Source organism: Antedon mediterranea, chromosome 2 (assembly GCF_964355755.1).
Source record: "Antedon mediterranea chromosome 2, ecAntMedi1.1, whole genome shotgun sequence".
In the NCBI taxonomy this organism is placed as follows: Eukaryota; Metazoa; Echinodermata; class Crinoidea; order Comatulida; family Antedonidae; genus Antedon; species Antedon mediterranea.
In genome coordinates, this window is record NC_092671.1 from 10,262,773 (window position 1) to 10,282,430 (window position 19,658).

Genomic DNA, 19,658 nt, shown 5'->3' on the forward strand with positions numbered 1-19,658 from the left:
AACATTCATTTTCGAATAACAAGCCTATTTTACACATTATTGAATATCATGTTACAAAAACATCATAAATCATAAAAATGAGAAAAAGTTGGTTTATATATAACAAATGGGACAAACAGTGGCAGAAATGGTTCATGATTTTAAATAAGTTACTTAATATTTTAGAATGTTATACTTATATTTAGAAATAAAATTATTAATTAAGGTTACTCTGTAGTTTATAACGTTTTATTAATATATATTGTATACAGAATATGTTGCTAATTTTCCGTGTACATCTTTATCACTTTGAAATTAACATATAATGTATAGTCAATATGTATAACATGTTACAGTATGTTAATGTCATTAAAAATTACCAACCATACATATATATTAATGCAATATCTGTACAATACCATTCTAACCACTAATTAGCTAACAATAATCATTAACACAATTTAGTTTTGAGCTAATTACACAAAAAACACTGTGCAAACTCATAGCCTAGGGAGGTCTATCTACCTATTACATAATTATTATTAATTCATCATAATATCAGTTACAATTAATATTCACTCGGATGAACTTTCACAATAGGTTAAGAACGTCATGACATCACCCGATACAATCAACAACAATATAACTATGACATCACCAATTCTGTTCAAACATTAATTTCCAAAACAGAATCCATTTTGTTTTGACACACAGTTCTGTTAAAATCCAATTAAAACATTTTCACGTGAATAAACATTCCTAATACAAAATTATAAAAATATTAGCTTTGTTTTGTTTTTATATATTTAGGCAAATTTCCAAGGATAACCATGTATCTGAATTTATTCACCATCTCTACATAAATATACAGTATAGTATAGGTTTAGTCCGGGACTGTATAACTGTCCTCTTTCAAGGATACCATTTTAAGATAGCCTTGACCTACATCATCTTTCGATATCTGTCAGGATTTGAACCCAGCACCCTGTGATCGGTAGCCAACCATCATAACCACCAAGTTAATGACGTAACTAATTATGTTAATGAACCTGTATGAAGCCACCAGCCAATACAACACTAATCAATACCCAACGATCATGTTTATAGATTTATTATTACCAATTTGACGAAGACAAAAGAAAAAGCGGAAGTCTTGGAGTGTGTTAAACTCCAATGAGTTTGCTCAAAGAATATTGTTCTTAGGAGGAAACAAGAAAATTTGTTTATTAGACTGTAATTTTGAATCGATGCGACGGCACATGTATACTTCAAAACAACTACACTTTCTTAATATAATCAATAAAAACAGGAAATAGATTTAACTATAATGATTGTCATCCACCTGTTTCTTAATTAAACTTATCCAAAGCTTTTCCAATGGTAAACAATACGTATTCTTTGAGTACTTGCAAAAAAAAACTTACAAAACCATTTGCGTTACCATTTTACCATTTACCTAATTCTAGTGAGTGAGTGGCCGAGCGATTAAGACAGTGGAACCGTAATCACGTAGCCATAACATCGGCAGGGGTTCGAGGCTCACTCACTCCATGGTTCTGGTGGTAGAACGAGTCTTCTCGGATAAGGACTATAAACCGTAGGTCCAGTGTACACAACTTGCTCGTATGCACTTTAAAGAACCTAGTACATCTTTCGAGACGAGTAGGGGGTTACCCCGGTGTATTAGTACATCACAGCCACTGATCACCAACTGGGCCCTCTGGGAGATCAGTCTTTGACTGAAGAGGTCACCCAGTATAAAGATAAAACAAACAAACAAACCAAATTAATTCAGAGAGGCCAACCCAGTGGCTTGAACAGAGATTGTTCCCTCGCGAAAATCACTTTATTTCTCGTGGCTAACATCACTGTAAATGTTGGTATCATCAAAGCATAGAATTACTAACTGTCTACAAGTAGTGGGTTTAGTGCAGTGGAATAAGTACAGTCAACTGTCCTATAGTAATACAGGACTTTTTTTTTGAAAACTAGACTTTTCTTGAAGGTTCAAAAACTCCTACATTATTTTGTACCATTAAAAAAACAATGAGAATATGAACATTGTGTAATTATGCCAGACCAAGACATCATCATGTCCATAAGTGGGCACACCACATAAAGTTTGATACGGTAGAAAGAGCTTTAGAGATGATACGATAAAACAAATATTTTAATACTTTGTAAATTACTATATGATTATGTAAGACAATCTACCATATCAAGCTTCCATTCATTAATTATTAATCCCTGAAGACAATTATGATCAAATTAATTCAAAATTACACAGAATATTTAATCAAATTTATCTTTATTCTTACCAGTTGTAAATAAGCAATCAAGTTTTGTAACCCTAAAATAGTTAGATCAAAAGAATTAACATAGTACGTTTCAACAAAACAATACTGTTGCAATCTTTGTTCTAAACAACTCCATATCAATATTCGCTTTTGAACAAAGTCCCAGATTAAATGTTATATAAATATTCAAGATTAAAAAAATGAATATCTAAACCCAGATTAATAAAAAAAAAATGATTATGATTGATAAGAAAATGAATCTACAAAATGCAAAGATAAGAGGATATAAGATTTTGGAGTATCTTTCTTTAATAGAAGGAGTGCCATGAACTATGAAGGGTCAACTACCAGAATCATTCACCTGGATTAATCAAAAAAAGATAAAAAGATAAAAAAAATCTAACAGGGATATAGTTAACCAAAAACTTGGTGGTGGACCTTAAATATACAATAATAAAGTAGGAAGTTAAACAAATTTCTCTGAAACGGTGGATGTGTGCCTAATGAAAATTAATTTTGGTGGTCGAACCAAGGCAATGTAACAACATTGACGCTGAGCTCACCTTGCCAAGATAGGAACCCGTAACAGTCCTTTGATCTTATGTCTGGCTGCGACAAATACCAACAGTACTATATTATGCACTGATTTGGCGTGGTGCCTGTTTAGAGGACATGAAACTGACCATGTCGCAGACATAAATAAACCCTTTGATCTCCAGAGCTCAGCATCCTTGTTAGAACTTAGATAAAAATTAGCCGAGGTGAAAATCACATTAAAAAACAATTTTTTTTAAAAGATCTTTATTGCGCATCACATCAGTGAACAACTGAAATAGAAATTTTCCTTTTCTTAACCATATTTCCGTTTAGAATAATTCAGAAAAAATGAACTTTACTAAAATGGAATGGCTTCTAAGCAAAAGGCAGCAAGCCATATAGGTTAAAACATGGATAACAAGTACAAATCATTCTATCTAAACAGTACAAGGAAAATGAACGTAGAGAAGGTTAATACTTATTTATATTTTGCTCAGTATTTTTAGTTTTAAACTGAATAAATTATAATGCTTGTAGAGAGTTTAAATTCAATCCCTTTAATCGGTTATACGTCTTTTAAGAAGCATTACAAACATCCAACATGTAGGTCAAACAAAGATGCTAACATAGTCTTCAAAACAATAAAAATATATATCACATCTTTAGGATTAGTTGCCAGTAAAAATGCTTCATCTTCTTGCTTAAATCCATCAAATTCCAAGGAATTTACAGACTTTAGACGCATTAGGATATAAATCCATTTCAAGCCTACAACGTATATTATTTTTACAATATTTTTATTCGATTTGAAATGCTCCCCGGAGGATGAGCAAAACAATGAAACTGACAATCTTAAATCTTATCCAAATCACATGGCATTGACAATTTACTATACCTTACAAAATCTATTACTTTCATCATTTAGTATCAAATTATCTGCATCAAATATGTCAAATTCAATTAATAAATGATTTAATGCATACAGAAAAACTGCTTTTGTTTTCATCATTTTCGCAAACTGTTGATGATTTAAATTTATGTTTTAATAATTAAATATGGCAACATGTGTGATATCCTAAATAGTGTTTTAAGAATTGCTAAGAAAACTGTCTTCATTCATTTATTGTGTAATTTATTATTATATTATAAAAAAATATAATGTTACAAATGATGAATGATGTTATATATATATATAAATAATTGGAGGGGAGGGGAGGCAATGACAAAAGGAGAATTTTGAATATTCATTTTTTTGGAAACTATAATATCTCTTACAAAGTGTGTCACTTGTGTGTGTGTTTCCAAATAAAAATGTCCTATCTTTTTTAAAGTTTATAAATTTTGAAAGGAAATCAAAGATTATAACAAAACGAAGAGTTGTAACACTTTTTAGAATAGAAAGTATAACACAGAATACCAAGTTTCTAACAAAATATTTATTCTGACATATCAATAGCATATTACAATTTGAGGTATGGTGTCAATCGTTCAGGTAGATGAGATGAAATTCCAAAAGATGCTTTTACATTCAACCTTCTCTGTATTTTTGAGCAGTAATGCATTTAATCATCAATTGTACCTATGCAGTGGTGCATGGTTTGGTAGTGAATGGTTTCCTCATATTTGTCACCACCGAGTCTACACCATCAACAACCATGTTATCACAATCAACAGATTGTTTGTCCGCAAACTGATGAATTATTCATGAGATGGCAAAGAGGAAGCAATCTATTATCTGGCCATTGTTGCATTTGTTTGTCTTGTTTTGTTAAGTAGGCCAAAGTCTATCCTAAAGAAATTTGGTATTAGTACTTGTTAGTTATTCAAAACGGAAATAAGTTTGACATTCCACTAAAAATGTTTTTTTTCCTTTAAATTTTATTCCTAAAATTGACAATTGTCAATATTTTAGACCCTATAGTCTTTGTGAATTACACAAATCAACAGTGGTGTTGGTAGTGTGAGCTTACCTGGACAAACCAACAATAGCCTCTCTCTCTCTCTCTCCGACGAGTGGAATACATTACGAAAAGAAAATATTTAAGCACCAAAAATTAAAGTAGAAGTGTATGAGTTAAAATCTTGCTTGGAATACAGTTTTCTTTACACATTTTATTTATGATTGTAGGACAGTTTAGAATTTCTATCAATAATTAAATAATAATAAATACTGATAGTAGTAAAAGTAAGTATTCATATTCTGTGATAATATACACATGTTATCAGATTCTCTTATCAATAACTTCCTGTAATGTATGGCCACTGTTGACAGATAAAACAAAGATTTTGATACAATTGATTATGATGCAATACTTTACTGCATAACTAGCTATTTCATTATCTGCTATTTGTTTTAATAGTACTATCTATTACTATCAATACAGTACTGAATATTAATCATACCTTAAGCTCTGTCTACACTATCCAACTTTATGTGACAAAGAAATGTGATGTGCCCATGGACATGATGATGTCATGGTACTACCATATTTGTGCATATCCCTACTATATATGGGCAAATAATTAGGTCTATAGAATTATGATCACACGTGTTATCAGAAAGTGTAAAGTACATATATTTTCTTTAGTAAGTTACTGTTGGTATTTTATAAGCTAAAGAGAGAAAAGAATGGTGTAATCTCACATAAATGCCAGCAGAGGAGGGAGTTTTTGGTCATAATCAATTCAATTCAATTCTTTATTGCTGCAAATGCCATAAAGGGCTAATATCCACTTAAACATACATCATACAAACATAATTATACATATTTACATTTAAAATTTAAACACATACATTTTAGTCATTACTACTGTAGTTAGTTGTTATTATTTTTAATTATTGTAATTATTGTTATTATGATTATTGTTATAGTTATTATAATAATTAATAAAATAAATCATGGTTTAAATAGTAAACCTGAAGTATCATCAATACAATACTGTATGTAAGAGTCTATAAATAAACTAATCAGAGTTCATTAGATGTTCCTCAGAGATCATGGGACCTGATGCTGACTTGATTCCATGGTTACATGAACACAAACATAGACATAGTGGTAACAGCAGCAGTTATCAATCCCAATATGATAGTAAAAAATCTAACCTATGATCTACAACATAATAAAAGTATACAAATTAAGTAATGACTACAGTAAATAGTAATATATAAGTGTTCTGTGCGATTACTGTATGAAGTGTTTTAATGTAAAGCTCTGTCTACACTATCAAACTTTATGTGACAACAAAATGTGATGTGTCCATGTATATGGACATAATGATGTCATATCACTACCATATTTGAGCATTTCACTACCATATTTAGGCACATCACACTTTTCTTGACAAACTAGTTTGATAGTGTAGACAGAGCTTAACAATAGGCTTGTCCCTAAAGTGCAGATTAAACAGCAAACTGCAGTTACTAATAATAAATAAGGATATATTTTGCAGGTGCACACGTGTTCTGTAAATACTATTTCTGTGGTTTAAAAAAAACTTTAGAACTTAGAAGTTGGATATTTCCTGCATCAAAATAAAACCTTGGAAACAAGAAACCTTTTAAAATTTGTGATTTCTTTTTGTAGCTTTCAACTATCAATCTATCATTTGTATATAGTTTTGAAGTTTAATAGAGGGCATTGGCATATCAAGCAAAAGAAAAAGTCTGAACGTCAATCACTGTTGGCTTATCACACTCACGCAGACTTTTTAAATCTTCAATGTTTCATATTTTATTATTTATCATATTTACTGCATAATCTGGTTCAGAGTATTTCAATTCACCTTTAAAATATTAATATAACAAACGATAAAAAGCTTTTCGAAAAAATGTTGTAATGTACCAGTGTAGAAGATATTGCTTTTTGAACTACAATTCCTGAATGAACTTTAAAAGAGGAAACCAGAAACAGGATAACCATTCAAAGGTTGCGGTTAAGGAAAGTAAAGGCTTCCTAACGGATATATCAAGATAAACTATCCTCAAACAAAATGATATGATTCTGTAGTAGATTTAAGGCGCTAAAATGGGTTTCTACAATTATTCCTGAATAATAATAACGTACAGTACTTATCCTTTATTAAACACTCATTGTATACTTTTTTTAAACAATTATGCTCAATAGGCTAATTTTTACTATTTAACATATTTTTATTTAAGTTTGCTTCATAAGGCATTTATCGTATCTGTTTTCTGTTTCATACCTTTTTAAGTGGCAAATTGTGTTGCGTTTGGTCTTGATAAAAAAAAAATTTAAAAGTAAATAAAATGAATTGGTATCTCCAAGGTACCAAGAAAATGTAGAAATGTAAATACCATGTGTAAATTTAAGAGAAAACTAAAATTGATAATTCAGTAGCGGTCCGGTTCTGCTTGGTCCAGATTAACAGAAAAACACGGCCGAACATTTTCCTTAAAATGATTAGGCTTAGCCATAATTCCTGATCAATCTGGATTAAGAAACATAGTTTTTGATTGAATTTTTTGCTATACCATTAAATGCGTATGTCTATATGTTACACTGCCAAATTTTAATTTAGAAATCTATGAATATACAAAACTACATTTAACTTTAAGTAAAAATATTCATAATGATTTAAATTTAATTAATCCAAAAAAGCCAAAATCAGATTAAAAATTCAAGATTTTGTATGGAGTAATATATAATAATAAAGAGGCTTTGATAATCTTTGCTCAAATTATGATTAAATACAGTACATATACAAGTCACAGTGAAAAGTATATAAAAAGGATTACATAATTATTGTATAATACTGAAAATTTGCATTTTTCATCATGTTTAGTAAGATTTTAAGTTGATTGACTTCTAGTGTTATAATCTTGTCATAATTAATTCCTAAACTTTTCCATTTTTTCAATAATACAAAATTGTTTTAATTATAAGTAAAAATGATATAACTTTCCCATTAGGTGATTACGAAACTAATTTGACAACAAAATAATAGGCTATGGATTGCTACAGTCCAGTTCAGTGCGATCAAGGCATAACTTTTGAGAAATCTTCATGTAAAAAAACCAGAAGGGATTCCATACCAAATAATAGGCTTTGGATTGTTAGAGTCCAGTCCAGTGCGATTAAGACATTAGATAACTTTTGAGAAATTATCAGGTAAAACAACCAGAAGGGATTCCATACCAAATAATAGGCTTTGGATTGTTAGAGTCCAGTCCAGTGCGATCAAGACATTAGATAACTTTCGAGAAATTATCAGGTAAAACAACCAGAAGGGATTCCATACAAAATAATAGGCTTTGGATTGTTAGAGTCCAGTCCAGTGAGATCAAGACATTAGATAACTTTTTGAGAAATCTTCAGGTAAAACAACCAGAACTTAGAAGGGATTCCATACAAAATAATAGGCTTTGGACTGCTACAAATTAAGTCCAGTGTAATCAAAACATTAGATAACTTCATGTATAAAATGACTCAATTTTATTTAGTGTACTGTAGGTTTACTAACAATACCATAACAATTATTAAATGTGTAAGGAATGTAAGCCTATTAGCTGTAGGATACACAATGACAATTACACTCATAAAGTAATTGTAACTAAAAATATTACAACAAAAAAACCAAACAGCTATATATAATAATAATAATAATTGCGTTAAACTATGTAATAATTATACATTATTGTGTAAACATAATGATAAGAATGTATAAAATCCATTTATAATTGGTTGGATTATATTGTACATTAAATATCTAATGTTTTCAAGGTTATTATCATTCCATTAGTCACCTCAACCTAATGAAATGATCAATGAATTTTAACCATTGGTAAATTTTACTGTTGTTCTCTCACCATAGACAGTTTTACTATGTTTTTACCAAAATTGAACTCTGAAATTAAAACTATGATTGACGAATTGGTGAAGGTCATGTTTTTACACGCACGTTCGATTGTGGACTTTTTAGTCAGCATGGTTAGTTTTACTAAGCAGGCAGTGGTCAGTAAAGTAACCATTAATTTTCAAGATGAAAGGCCTATGTTGGTTTATCCAGTTAAGATACTATAGGCATTGAATATACTTATTTTAGGTATTTTAAAGATTTAGTACGACAATTAATGAGGTTTTTGTATGAGGAGTTAATTTTCTAATCAAGAAAGCCCAATTTCTATTGATTTTTTAAGAATTCAAATACTGTATGTAAATAATCCCATTTCAAGTATGAAAATGTCATTTGGATCAGAATTTTAATCTCAGAACTGGCATGGTGATCTGAGGTGAGCGTATTCTTACAATCAGTCAGCATCGCTATTCTAAATATCTAGTATATACCACTGAAGTACATATTGCATCAGAATTTATTTTTATATAAATTATATTTCAGTTTTATTTGAGCAACGTCAATCAGAAGAGTCTGAAATATCAATGTGTTTTAAAAACACTCATTGCATCAAATGTTTTACTGGTCAGGTAAATGTGCGAATAGATCACATTTTCATATACTTTTGAAAATAATATTATCTTTCACAATCTTAATTTGTGTTGCTGCTGTTATAAATTTCAAACAATTTTTAAAACTTATTGACAGTTAGCAAAAAGGATCAATAAAATACTTCTGGCAGTTCAATTCAAGTACAAATGTCCATTGTGATAGTTTTGAAAGTTAGCAAAATTACCTGAATGGCCATTGTTCGCAAAGCAAACCTATTGTGAATGAATTACTTATTGCAAAGTAAACATGCTACCAATGTGTCCAATCAAATCGTTGAAAATCAACATGACCAAATATGGAAAGGCAATTATCCATAACCACAATTTAGTGGCTAGGCTGGGTTTATACTTAAATTCAGAAACATCAGCCAAAATCACCTCATTATAACATGTATCAGACTGACCTTTGGACTATTAAACACTTCATTTATATATTTGAATAGTCGACCATAAAACGACTGTTACATTGATATGTAGGAGAAGGATAATAATTGATTGAAAGAAAGATGATAAAAATCAAAAACTCAAGGTGTTTCATTTATTAATGGATAATATAAAAGATAGCTCTTCTGTGGTAAACATTAAATTAAGTGACATTTATAGCTTTAAATGACTGTAAAAATAAAATGATAAAAACCCATAGAAAGCATGACATTTACCTTTATAATACAATGTACAAATTAAAGTGTAAACGTCAATTCTATAAAAACTATATACAGCAGGACTCCACAATTATATATAGGCCTACTGTTGCATATAGGCCTACGCTTTACAACAACCTAACAGTACCACAACCTGACAGTACCGCAACCTAACAGTACCACAACCTAACAGTACCACAACCTGACAGTACCGCAACCTGACCACAATCATCCCATCCCATAGTAACTTACCCCTCCCCACATCCTAGGTAAGCGATATGATTTTCAAATTTCTGGTCCATCATTACTTCTAATAAGTTTTGATTATATTTTATTAAACTCAAAAACAAAACACCCCTGTAGTGATAAATGGTACATACCATCTGGAAACCATTCATCTTGTAATTGGTCAAGGTCTTGAAATAACTCTAGAAAAAAACAAAAAAAAAAGGAAAATTTGATTATTTTTTAGATTTATTAGCAAAGATTTAGAAAACTATATTATTATGAAAAATTAATAAATGAATAAATAATTTTTATGAATTTCTGACTTATAGTTAGAGGCAAAGTAAACTTAATTATGTGTAGTCCCTTGTCCCTTATGCTTCAGGATTGATTTAATACACAGTATCCAATTAGCTTTATTTTCATGATTTTTTTTCAATTATTGTGAGGCTATAGTGTATAAATAAATCCAAAGGCAAAATACTGAAAATATATAGGATTATATCTCACTCTTTGAATAAATAGGCTATTAGCGGCCTTTTCTAGGTAAGTTAAAGCACAAACTAGAAACAAAATTTAAGAATTAATAAACTCTTTTATGATAAAATTCCTGAAACATAGTTTAATCATTGTCAATAAGCTTTTATAACACAATACTACAGTACTGTTGGCCCAACAGTTCAAAATTACATAAAACATTTTTCTGTATTTTATTGGGTTATGAAATACAGTAGTGTTATGTCAGCCATGAATAAGAACATTTAAGATTATAGGAAGCTGGTTAAAAGAAACAAAATTGGATATTGTTGTTATCCTGTTATTTGAAATAGTTGAAATATAGGCTGGCAAACCGCCAGCAACGTTTGCTGTAATTAACAAATAAAACATCATACCCGATCCATTAATGAGCTTAAAATGTTCAATTAAAACATATTTATTATAGCAGACTCTTCTTCTACTGATTACGATTTCAGATTGACATTTTTTAACCTGAATTTTGAAACATAAATATTTAGAGTGAAAAGAAAATAACAAAATATGAACTTTGATATATTCAGCCAGAGGGGAATATAGTCAAATGACTAAACTAACAACTTCATGATTCGCAATAGGGCAAACTGAAAAACCATTGGCTAAGAAACGATGATTATAATATGGTGTGACAAAATATTACCGCATTCTCATGAGTATACCATCAGTCAATCATGATTTTTATGTTTTTATAAGTTTTTGAACTTTTATGTTGTCCAACCAAAGAAGTAGTCTATATTGTCATTTTAATTTTTTTTACTATAACTATAGGCTATACTTTTTAATTATGCACTTAAATTTATTTTAAACACATGTCATTCAATGTTTTTAAGCTAGTAATTCTGCAATAGGTTGAAATCTTACCAAGACCTTAGTAAGAGAAAACTTAACAAGAACTTAGGAAGAGAAATCATATCAAGTACAAACACAGATTTCCACTTTCAAAGTTGGGCACACAGATAATCATAAAAAACATCGAATCTGTAAGTCTTGCCATAAAAAGTTCAGTAAAATTATAGTTTTAAATTGTAAATTCTATAGTATTTTTTTTTAAAACCATAATTGCTCGTAATAAATGACGGTTTAAATTGTAGTAAGTTTCACTTTTCCAACATTCAACAAGTAATGAAATAATATTGGATTGAACTATTTCAATGGATAATGGTTGATTCTTAAAATCACTACCACCAGTGCATTTTTTATATTGGCACATAGCCAATAGCTTCTCGTTTTCTATAGGCAACTGTATGGGACTGAAATAGGATATGAAAAGCCAGTATACATCAACGAATCAGGCAGCAGGTCAACTTTAGGAAATTGAGGTCACCTGAACTTTGACCCTAGGGACTTGTTTGAGAATGTTTTGTAAGCTTGCAGGCATTTCTTGTGTGATTTATTGGCTTGCTTGTGGAAGTATTAAATTACTCAATCTGGGCCAGAACTTGTAATACCAACAAGTTTAAAAGATAAAGTATAGCAACGCATGTTATATGTTGTAGATTTTGAAGAAACAATTCAATTTTAACACCAAAGTTGAAATATTAAATATGAAACCTAGTTTTGAGTAAGTTTATTAAACAATTATAAATACAGTAAAAGTCTGTAACAAACTATAAAAAATAAAAAAAAATAAATAAAATAAAAAAAATAAATGAAAAATAGTTTTGTATACCGCAGCAAACTTTCTATTTAGTTACAAATATGGACTCTAGATTTCTAGTTTGTAATAGCCAACTACTGATACTGTGTGCTTAGTTAAGACAGATATGAAATGAAGATGAACATCACTAAAACCAAAGTGATGATTATCCATAAAGAGAATTAAAAAACACCAATGTCCATATACAACTTAATGGCAAGCAGTTAAATCAAGTGTCAAGCATGGTTTACCTGGGACACATATAACATATAAAAAATATAATATAATTTGTATAGCGCCTTTCCAAATTGATCAAGGCGCTTCGCATTTTAATGCCTAGGAAACAAGTAAGTTTAAGGCCTTTCTTAAATAGATCTATCGATTTTAGTTCCCTTAAGTAACAGAAGATGGTAAATGTGAGAAGGAAGTGCGCAGACGGATTGAAATTGCTCACGCGGATTTTGAAGGTTTAAAAGAGGTGCTACTACCAGAAACATAAAAAAGTAAGCACAAGAAGAAAGTTAGCACAATTCTACGTATAGTCCACGTTATTATGTGCAGCAGAAACGTGGACTTTAAACATAAATATTATAAACCGGATTGAAGCATTTGAAATGTGGGTATACAGGGGCATAATGAAGATCACATGGAAAGATAGAGTTAGTAATGCAGAGGTGTTGAGAAGAGTGGGAGCTAATAGATGTCTAGTTTATACCATCAAGAAATGAAAGCTAGAATTTTTTGGTCATCTCATATACTGTAAGGAAGGAAAGTCTTCAAAGGAAAATACTAGATGGTAAAATAGACGGGAAAAGAGGCAGAGGTACTGTAGGCCACGTTTTACATGGACAACCAACATAAAGGAATGGACAAAAATGAGCTATGAGAAGTGTGTGAGAAAGGCGCATCTGAGGAAAGAATGAAAATTCATGACAGCCAATCTGCTTCGAGCGGAGGACCAACAGGTGACAGTTAAGACAGACACTTTAAATAGCAACATACGTAATGAGCATTTCTTCCAATGAATTGAACTATTTAAGTATTTCTAAATATTAAATTGCTAGAAATTTTATGAGTTAAACTTGACAATGGCAGTAAAAGTGTCCTTGAGCTTAGTAAGAGTTCTTAACACATTGAAAAAAAAGAGTTCAAATGGCAAACTTAAGTACCCATCATTAACACTGCCTTTGATAAAAGTTAAAAAGAAAAGCTTTTCATTGTGCACAAAGGGGAAACATTGACTTAAAATGTCCATTTTCAGAAATGTCAAAACTTTATATTGAAAGTACCCACGACATAGTCAGGAACATTTTCATTTCCTAGTCTTCCGAACAGGATGAAATTTCATTTCTAACTACAACAAAATTATTAAAAATGGAAGAACTAAGTTATTAATTAGCACTCTATATTATAAACATATTAACAGTAAATCCTATCATATATAGAGTTTATGAATATGAGATACTTCCCTCATTTTATTTTCATAATCTTTTAATGAAAAAAAAAATGTTTTTAGTAGAATATAACTTGAAAACACTGGTGGGTATTTACTGTACAGTATATTCTGGGTGGAGTCAGTGTACACTATTGGATCCAGCTTTAGTTTTTAAGTAGAATCGACCCTTTTCTTATGATCTCCATGTCGTGGTAATCTTGTTAGATATCTTAACCTTATTATTAACTTAAGATTTTTACATACTGTACATCCCTGTTGTATATCGAAAAGAACACCAAATGTACAGTATTATTACTGTACAGTATTGTACATCAAATAATCAAAGAACTTTGTATACTTGATTTGATAAATTCTTCAATGTCTTTCTATCTATTTATTAAGTATTTTTGTGATCAGTTTATTCCAAGATAACATAGAATTTCCATATATGTCTATAAAACTATCAAATATGCTAAACTACCATGTATTATTCTATAACACATAAAGTTCAATCAATATTTACTGTACATCGTACTGTATAGAATTGTTGAGTTAGCTATTGTTATACAAATTAAAGTAACGCATACAGTGTGGTAATCAGTAAATTGATAATGGTTGGACACCATGAAAGAATATTACATACAGTAAAACACCGATTAAGGGGCCACCTTCAGGACCACCAAAAAAATGCTTTTTTAATAGTGGGTGTCTTCTGTAGTATTGTCGACATTCATGTTTATTTCATGGAAAGTTTCCCTTTAACAGCGGTGTACTCTGAATATGGTATCCCCAAGGAGGTGTTTCTGCTGTGTACTTTATAATTAATTGTCTTTTAAATTATTACTTGTGGGCAAGGGGTAATTGTCATTCCAGTTTTTGTTGACAGTGCCAGATGTTTTATAGAATGATTGAAAAATCATTAAGGATAATTTAAAGTTCGGTTTCCTACAGCTATTTACTGAAGTTTGTTAATGTTATAACATTGGTCAACATATTTACTTTATGCATGTTCAGAACTATATTCATATTTAGTATGAGCATACTAGTATATTGTTAATAAAAGGAATGGGTTGATTAGGCTAATAGTACGATATTATACAGTACTATTTATTGTCATTTTAACAAGGTACAAATGAAAGTTGGTTGGTTAGGTTACATTTACTTAATATTGATTTGTTTCAAGTTTTTAATCTGAACTCATCTGAAATGAATCGGTCTTTCTGTAACATATTATCTTACTCTACTGTAAATTTAACAAATCTCTAATCGGAGGCATTAAGTTAAAATTCATTGTTTAGCAATTCTATCAGATGTATCCGCGAGAGGATGTTAATTCATATCTTGTCATTGTAAGGCTCACATGTCACACTCTTCTGACAAGATGTACCAGAACACGCTGGCTGGGGTACAGTAAACCCACTAAAAGATGAACAAAACTTTAGACTTGTTCTACTGTACTACCATCTAAACTGTGACTGAGGAGAGCCTTCAACTTGTGCCAATATCACAACTACAGTTTGCAGAGCCCTGTCTTAACCGCTTGACCACTGGACACTAAAAACATACGTTACTGTATGTAATTCAACAATGAAGCCTGATTGACACCTTCAATTTGTTTCATCATGATATTACAGTAGTATTGTTCATGTTTCTTTTTCAAAAAGGCTTCCATCCTATTCTGATTTCATATTAATGACTCTAAATGTACTGTACCATAAATAGTTGTATTAAATAATCTGGTAAAATGATTAGATATACAATATAAATGACAAAAAAATAGTAATTACATTTCAATTCCCAGGAATATCTAAAATAATTATTGTTAATTTTCTGATAAAAGAAACATAAAACATAACATTACAGAGTTATTAAATATTGATTGCAACTTTAGGATAAAGTTTCAATATGCAATTAAAATTTAAAAGAATAATTATTTGTAAATTAAAAAAATTAAAACTATATTATACAAATCAGGGTGTTATTGTATTGTAAAATATACACCTTGTAAAGATGACATAGCTAAGTTTATTGGACAAGAAGAATTAAGAAATGTTCAAGGGAAATGAAGTAATTTTAACTGTATACGTGACATTCAGTTAGTAATATCACCGTTGTCGTCATTATTTAATTGCAAGAGAAACACAGACCGAGTAAAACCTTTTTATAGACCTTAAAACTAACTGATAATTTATGAAATTGAATACTTGTTTAGACACCTTGATGTTTTAATAATCCAAGTTTTCCTTTACTTTGTATCGGTACCGTTTGTGATTCACCAACAGTTAAACATTTTAAAAACTAAAATAAATAATGTTCTGTACTTGATAAAAATTTAGTTGGGATGACATTAAATGAAGTGAACTGCAGTACTGTATGTGCAATGGCTTGGGAAAACAATTAAATTTGGACTCAATCCTGAAGCGAGCCATGTAAGTTTAAATGCAGGGTTATAGATTTTTGTTAATTGTGTCCATTATGTTTCTGAATGATGGCAGTTTCTGTTATTAGTCTATGTATAACTTTGCTATCCTTATCCAGGTAAAGCTAGGCACAAAATAGATTTAAATAATTTTTCCTTTGATCTGATATTAGTACAGTAACTATCAAAAATTCATAAAGTATTGTACCAGTGAATTGTACAGTACAGTTATATTCAGAAAAGTTTTACCAACAGTGTTTTGAAAACATTGCTCGCTTGATGAAGTGAGCAAATGTTGGAATATCATACTGTGATGGCATTTCTATAATAAGTTAAATATGATACTGTTTGAAAAGATGGTTCGTAATTAGGTAATGCTGTGTGTCTATAATTTGATTCATTAGTATCTATGGCTATTCATTAGAAACTTCTGCCAGGTTATTTAATATATGGATGCAATTAATATTGTGGGTTACAGTTTTGTAATTTTAAAATGTTCAGATAAATTACAGAAGTGGGCAGATTAAGCCCCAATTATATCACTAATACTTTACTTAATATTAATCTCTTTGAAGTTTTCAATCTGAACTCATCTGGAAAGTAAACAAACTTTATATTTAGATATTATCCATACAATTTTTCTTTCTGTGCATGTCTTAACAATAAACCCATAAATGAGCCATTTTGTTCGCAAAACAATAAAGTTGGTGGCAGAGTTAAAAAGTGTTCAAGCTGTGTAACCAAGCGTGATGTAAGACAGAAAAGAAGCTATAATCTTTCATTTCCTTTCTTTTGAAAACTAACAAAAGCAAGTTTGTAAAAGGTGATTTTTAACCTGTCTTTATCAAACTATAATCACCTTATTTTATTTACAGTATATGACGAGTACCGGTAGTTGGAAATTCCCTTTAAATAGTCTTATAAAGACATAGGAAAGGAATTTCCTTGAAAAAGAAATAATGCAAGATAAGTCTTGTTATCAGATACTCTCTGAAAGGTAATTAATTGTTTGAATTTAATTAGGGTAATGTGTCATTAATAGGTTGTCAATCCAATACCACTCTATTGACTCTCAAGACAAAATTTTGAATTGTTTTTATTGTTGTATTATTTATAAAAACAATAAAAAGTAAATGTTTGCATGAATATGTGTTTTTGGTAATACAAAAATAGAACGTCATTTGACATTAATTACTGAACATGTACAGTACACCTTTAATGCTACAGGGAAACCATGGGACCATTGTGATCATATAATAATAAATTCGCTTTAGAAATGTATGGTATGACGTCAATTGAATGTAGATATAAATAACAAAACTGCATTAGAAGGTGGGTCAAATAAACTCTTCAACCATCAGTTATCAACTCGACTAAACTTACCAGCTGAATCACAGAAGTCTTCTTTGAAGAGTTTTTTGTAACCACTTTCAAACTTGCATTGTCCAAAGCAGAGATCTCTGTCACTTAAACTGCTATCCACATCAGGTACAATCTAAAAATACAAGAATAAAAACCAAACATTAAAGTTTCGGTAATATTTTCCACATTGAAAATCGTATACTTTACAAAGGTTAATTTCTCTACTTGAGATAGTAAATAGTATTAAGGAAAGAAGTGACGATAATAGAGGTATGGAGTTGGGGAGAGGGGGGTGGTGTTAGGGGTGGGGGGGGGGGGGGGGGGGGGGGGGGTGGGGGTGTAAATTTACAGTATCCTATCTTATGAGAGGAGTATTGTATTATGGATAAATATATTAATAAACATTTTTTTTAAACAATTTTGTTTTTTTAAGAGAGATGATACTGTACAATCTTAGTGTAAATTTAGCCCTATAGCTACGACAGAATTACCTTTAACACTAAGGTCTATTTTTTATTATTTCAGCACACCTGCAATATCAAGGTACTGTAAGTATCAACTCAAAAAATAAAAGATGAGCAACATACAGAAATAGGTGAAGCAACATAAAGAATTTAATGATTTAACCAATTTAAATATTTTAAATGTCTTTGGTTATTAAGCTTTGTACTGTACAGTATTCTATTAATTTTATGTCATGATCTTTACGTACTGTAGATATTGATGCAATCTATAGTTTACAATGCAATGACATTGGTTACATTTCTACACCTCGACAAGCCTTGTGTCTGAACATACTGTAAGGTACAGTACACATGCAGTGAGGCGGAACACTTGCAATTACAAGGACTCTTGGTAGGAGGTCTAAATCAGTTAATTCAAATTGCATTAAAGTAATCTATCTTGTCCCTCATCAATACTTTTTACTGACCAGTAGTAACACTAGTACAATACTAACTGCATTTTAAACTTTATTTCGCAAATCCAATGCATATTATTATAACTAATAACATGGTAAACAAGACAAACAGTATAAATGCTTTGCTAATGAACTATATACAGTTTTTACAGATCAAAAGTTGCCTTTTCAATATTCCTCACCATTATACTGTATATACAGTATATAGTGAAAAATATACTGTAGTACTGTATACAGCAAACAACTACTGTATTATATATACATAGTACAAGCCCAGAATCTACTAGTGGCTAGTACTATATGAATCCAGACTACTGTACTGTATATTTGTGGGTGCTGTCAGTGTAATGTATGTTAACTTTAACCTGCAGAATCTGGACGGCATTTGATTTGAACACTTTTCTGGTCACTGGCTCGAATTTTTGTATAGTAAAAGTGGTTTAATATAATTAATATTTAAGCAAAAACTATTAATTAGCACAAATCTAACTACCATAATTTAGGACATCTGAGCATACTACTGTATACAATAGATTCTACAGAACTTAACTACATTGTTGACAAGCCCCGTATTTGTGCAATTAGTACTTCAAATACAAATGTTTGTTTATTAATAAACAGATTTAAATGAAATGGTACAGTACAGTAGTCTATAAATCATATTTTGTTGTAAATTTTAAAACAATAAATAATAAGATCCATTTACAGTATAATAAAAATCTCTCTGAACCTCGCAAATAAAAATCAATAATTACATATCTATTAATTTTTTACTAGAAAATACATAAATATTCTATCGCAAAGTCTTGGTGAAGTACAGTACTGTAAGTCTACAGTACACATTTTCTATCATTAGAGTTTAATAACAGATGCTGTTACTTCTTGTTATTTGTGTTTCTAGGTTTTGTTTTGTACTATGTGATTTGTGTTAAAATTGATCTTCATACCCCATTCTTTCTTAATGTTTTTTTGTTGTCGATTTCTTTTTTACAAAAAAAAGTGTATTATACAGTCTTACAATAAGAGATTTACAGTCTCAAGCCGCCTACAAGTACATTTGGATTTAGCAACTATGACTGTAAACACACATTACAATTATACTCCTTAACAAGTTCATCGTTTAGGATAACTATTACTACTGTAAGGACAAGCATAATGTTAATACTACTACCTCTTGACTTGTACAAGAAGATTTACTACAGGAGACATA

General features: G+C 30.2%; 1 protein-coding gene across 1 annotated transcript in view; it reads right to left on the reverse strand.

The window, feature by feature from the left end:
• LOC140040358 (ETS translocation variant 1-like) overlaps positions 1 to 19,658 on the reverse strand; it is a 43,980-nt gene that overhangs the window by 21,792 nt on the left and 2,530 nt on the right. The window contains exons 3-4 of the mRNA XM_072086234.1: positions 17,551 to 17,662; positions 10,299 to 10,346 (exon numbers count right to left, since the gene is read on the reverse strand). Coding sequence (XP_071942335.1) covers positions 10,299 to 10,346; positions 17,551 to 17,662 — 160 coding nt within the window. The remainder of the gene's footprint in view (positions 1 to 10,298; positions 10,347 to 17,550; positions 17,663 to 19,658) is intronic.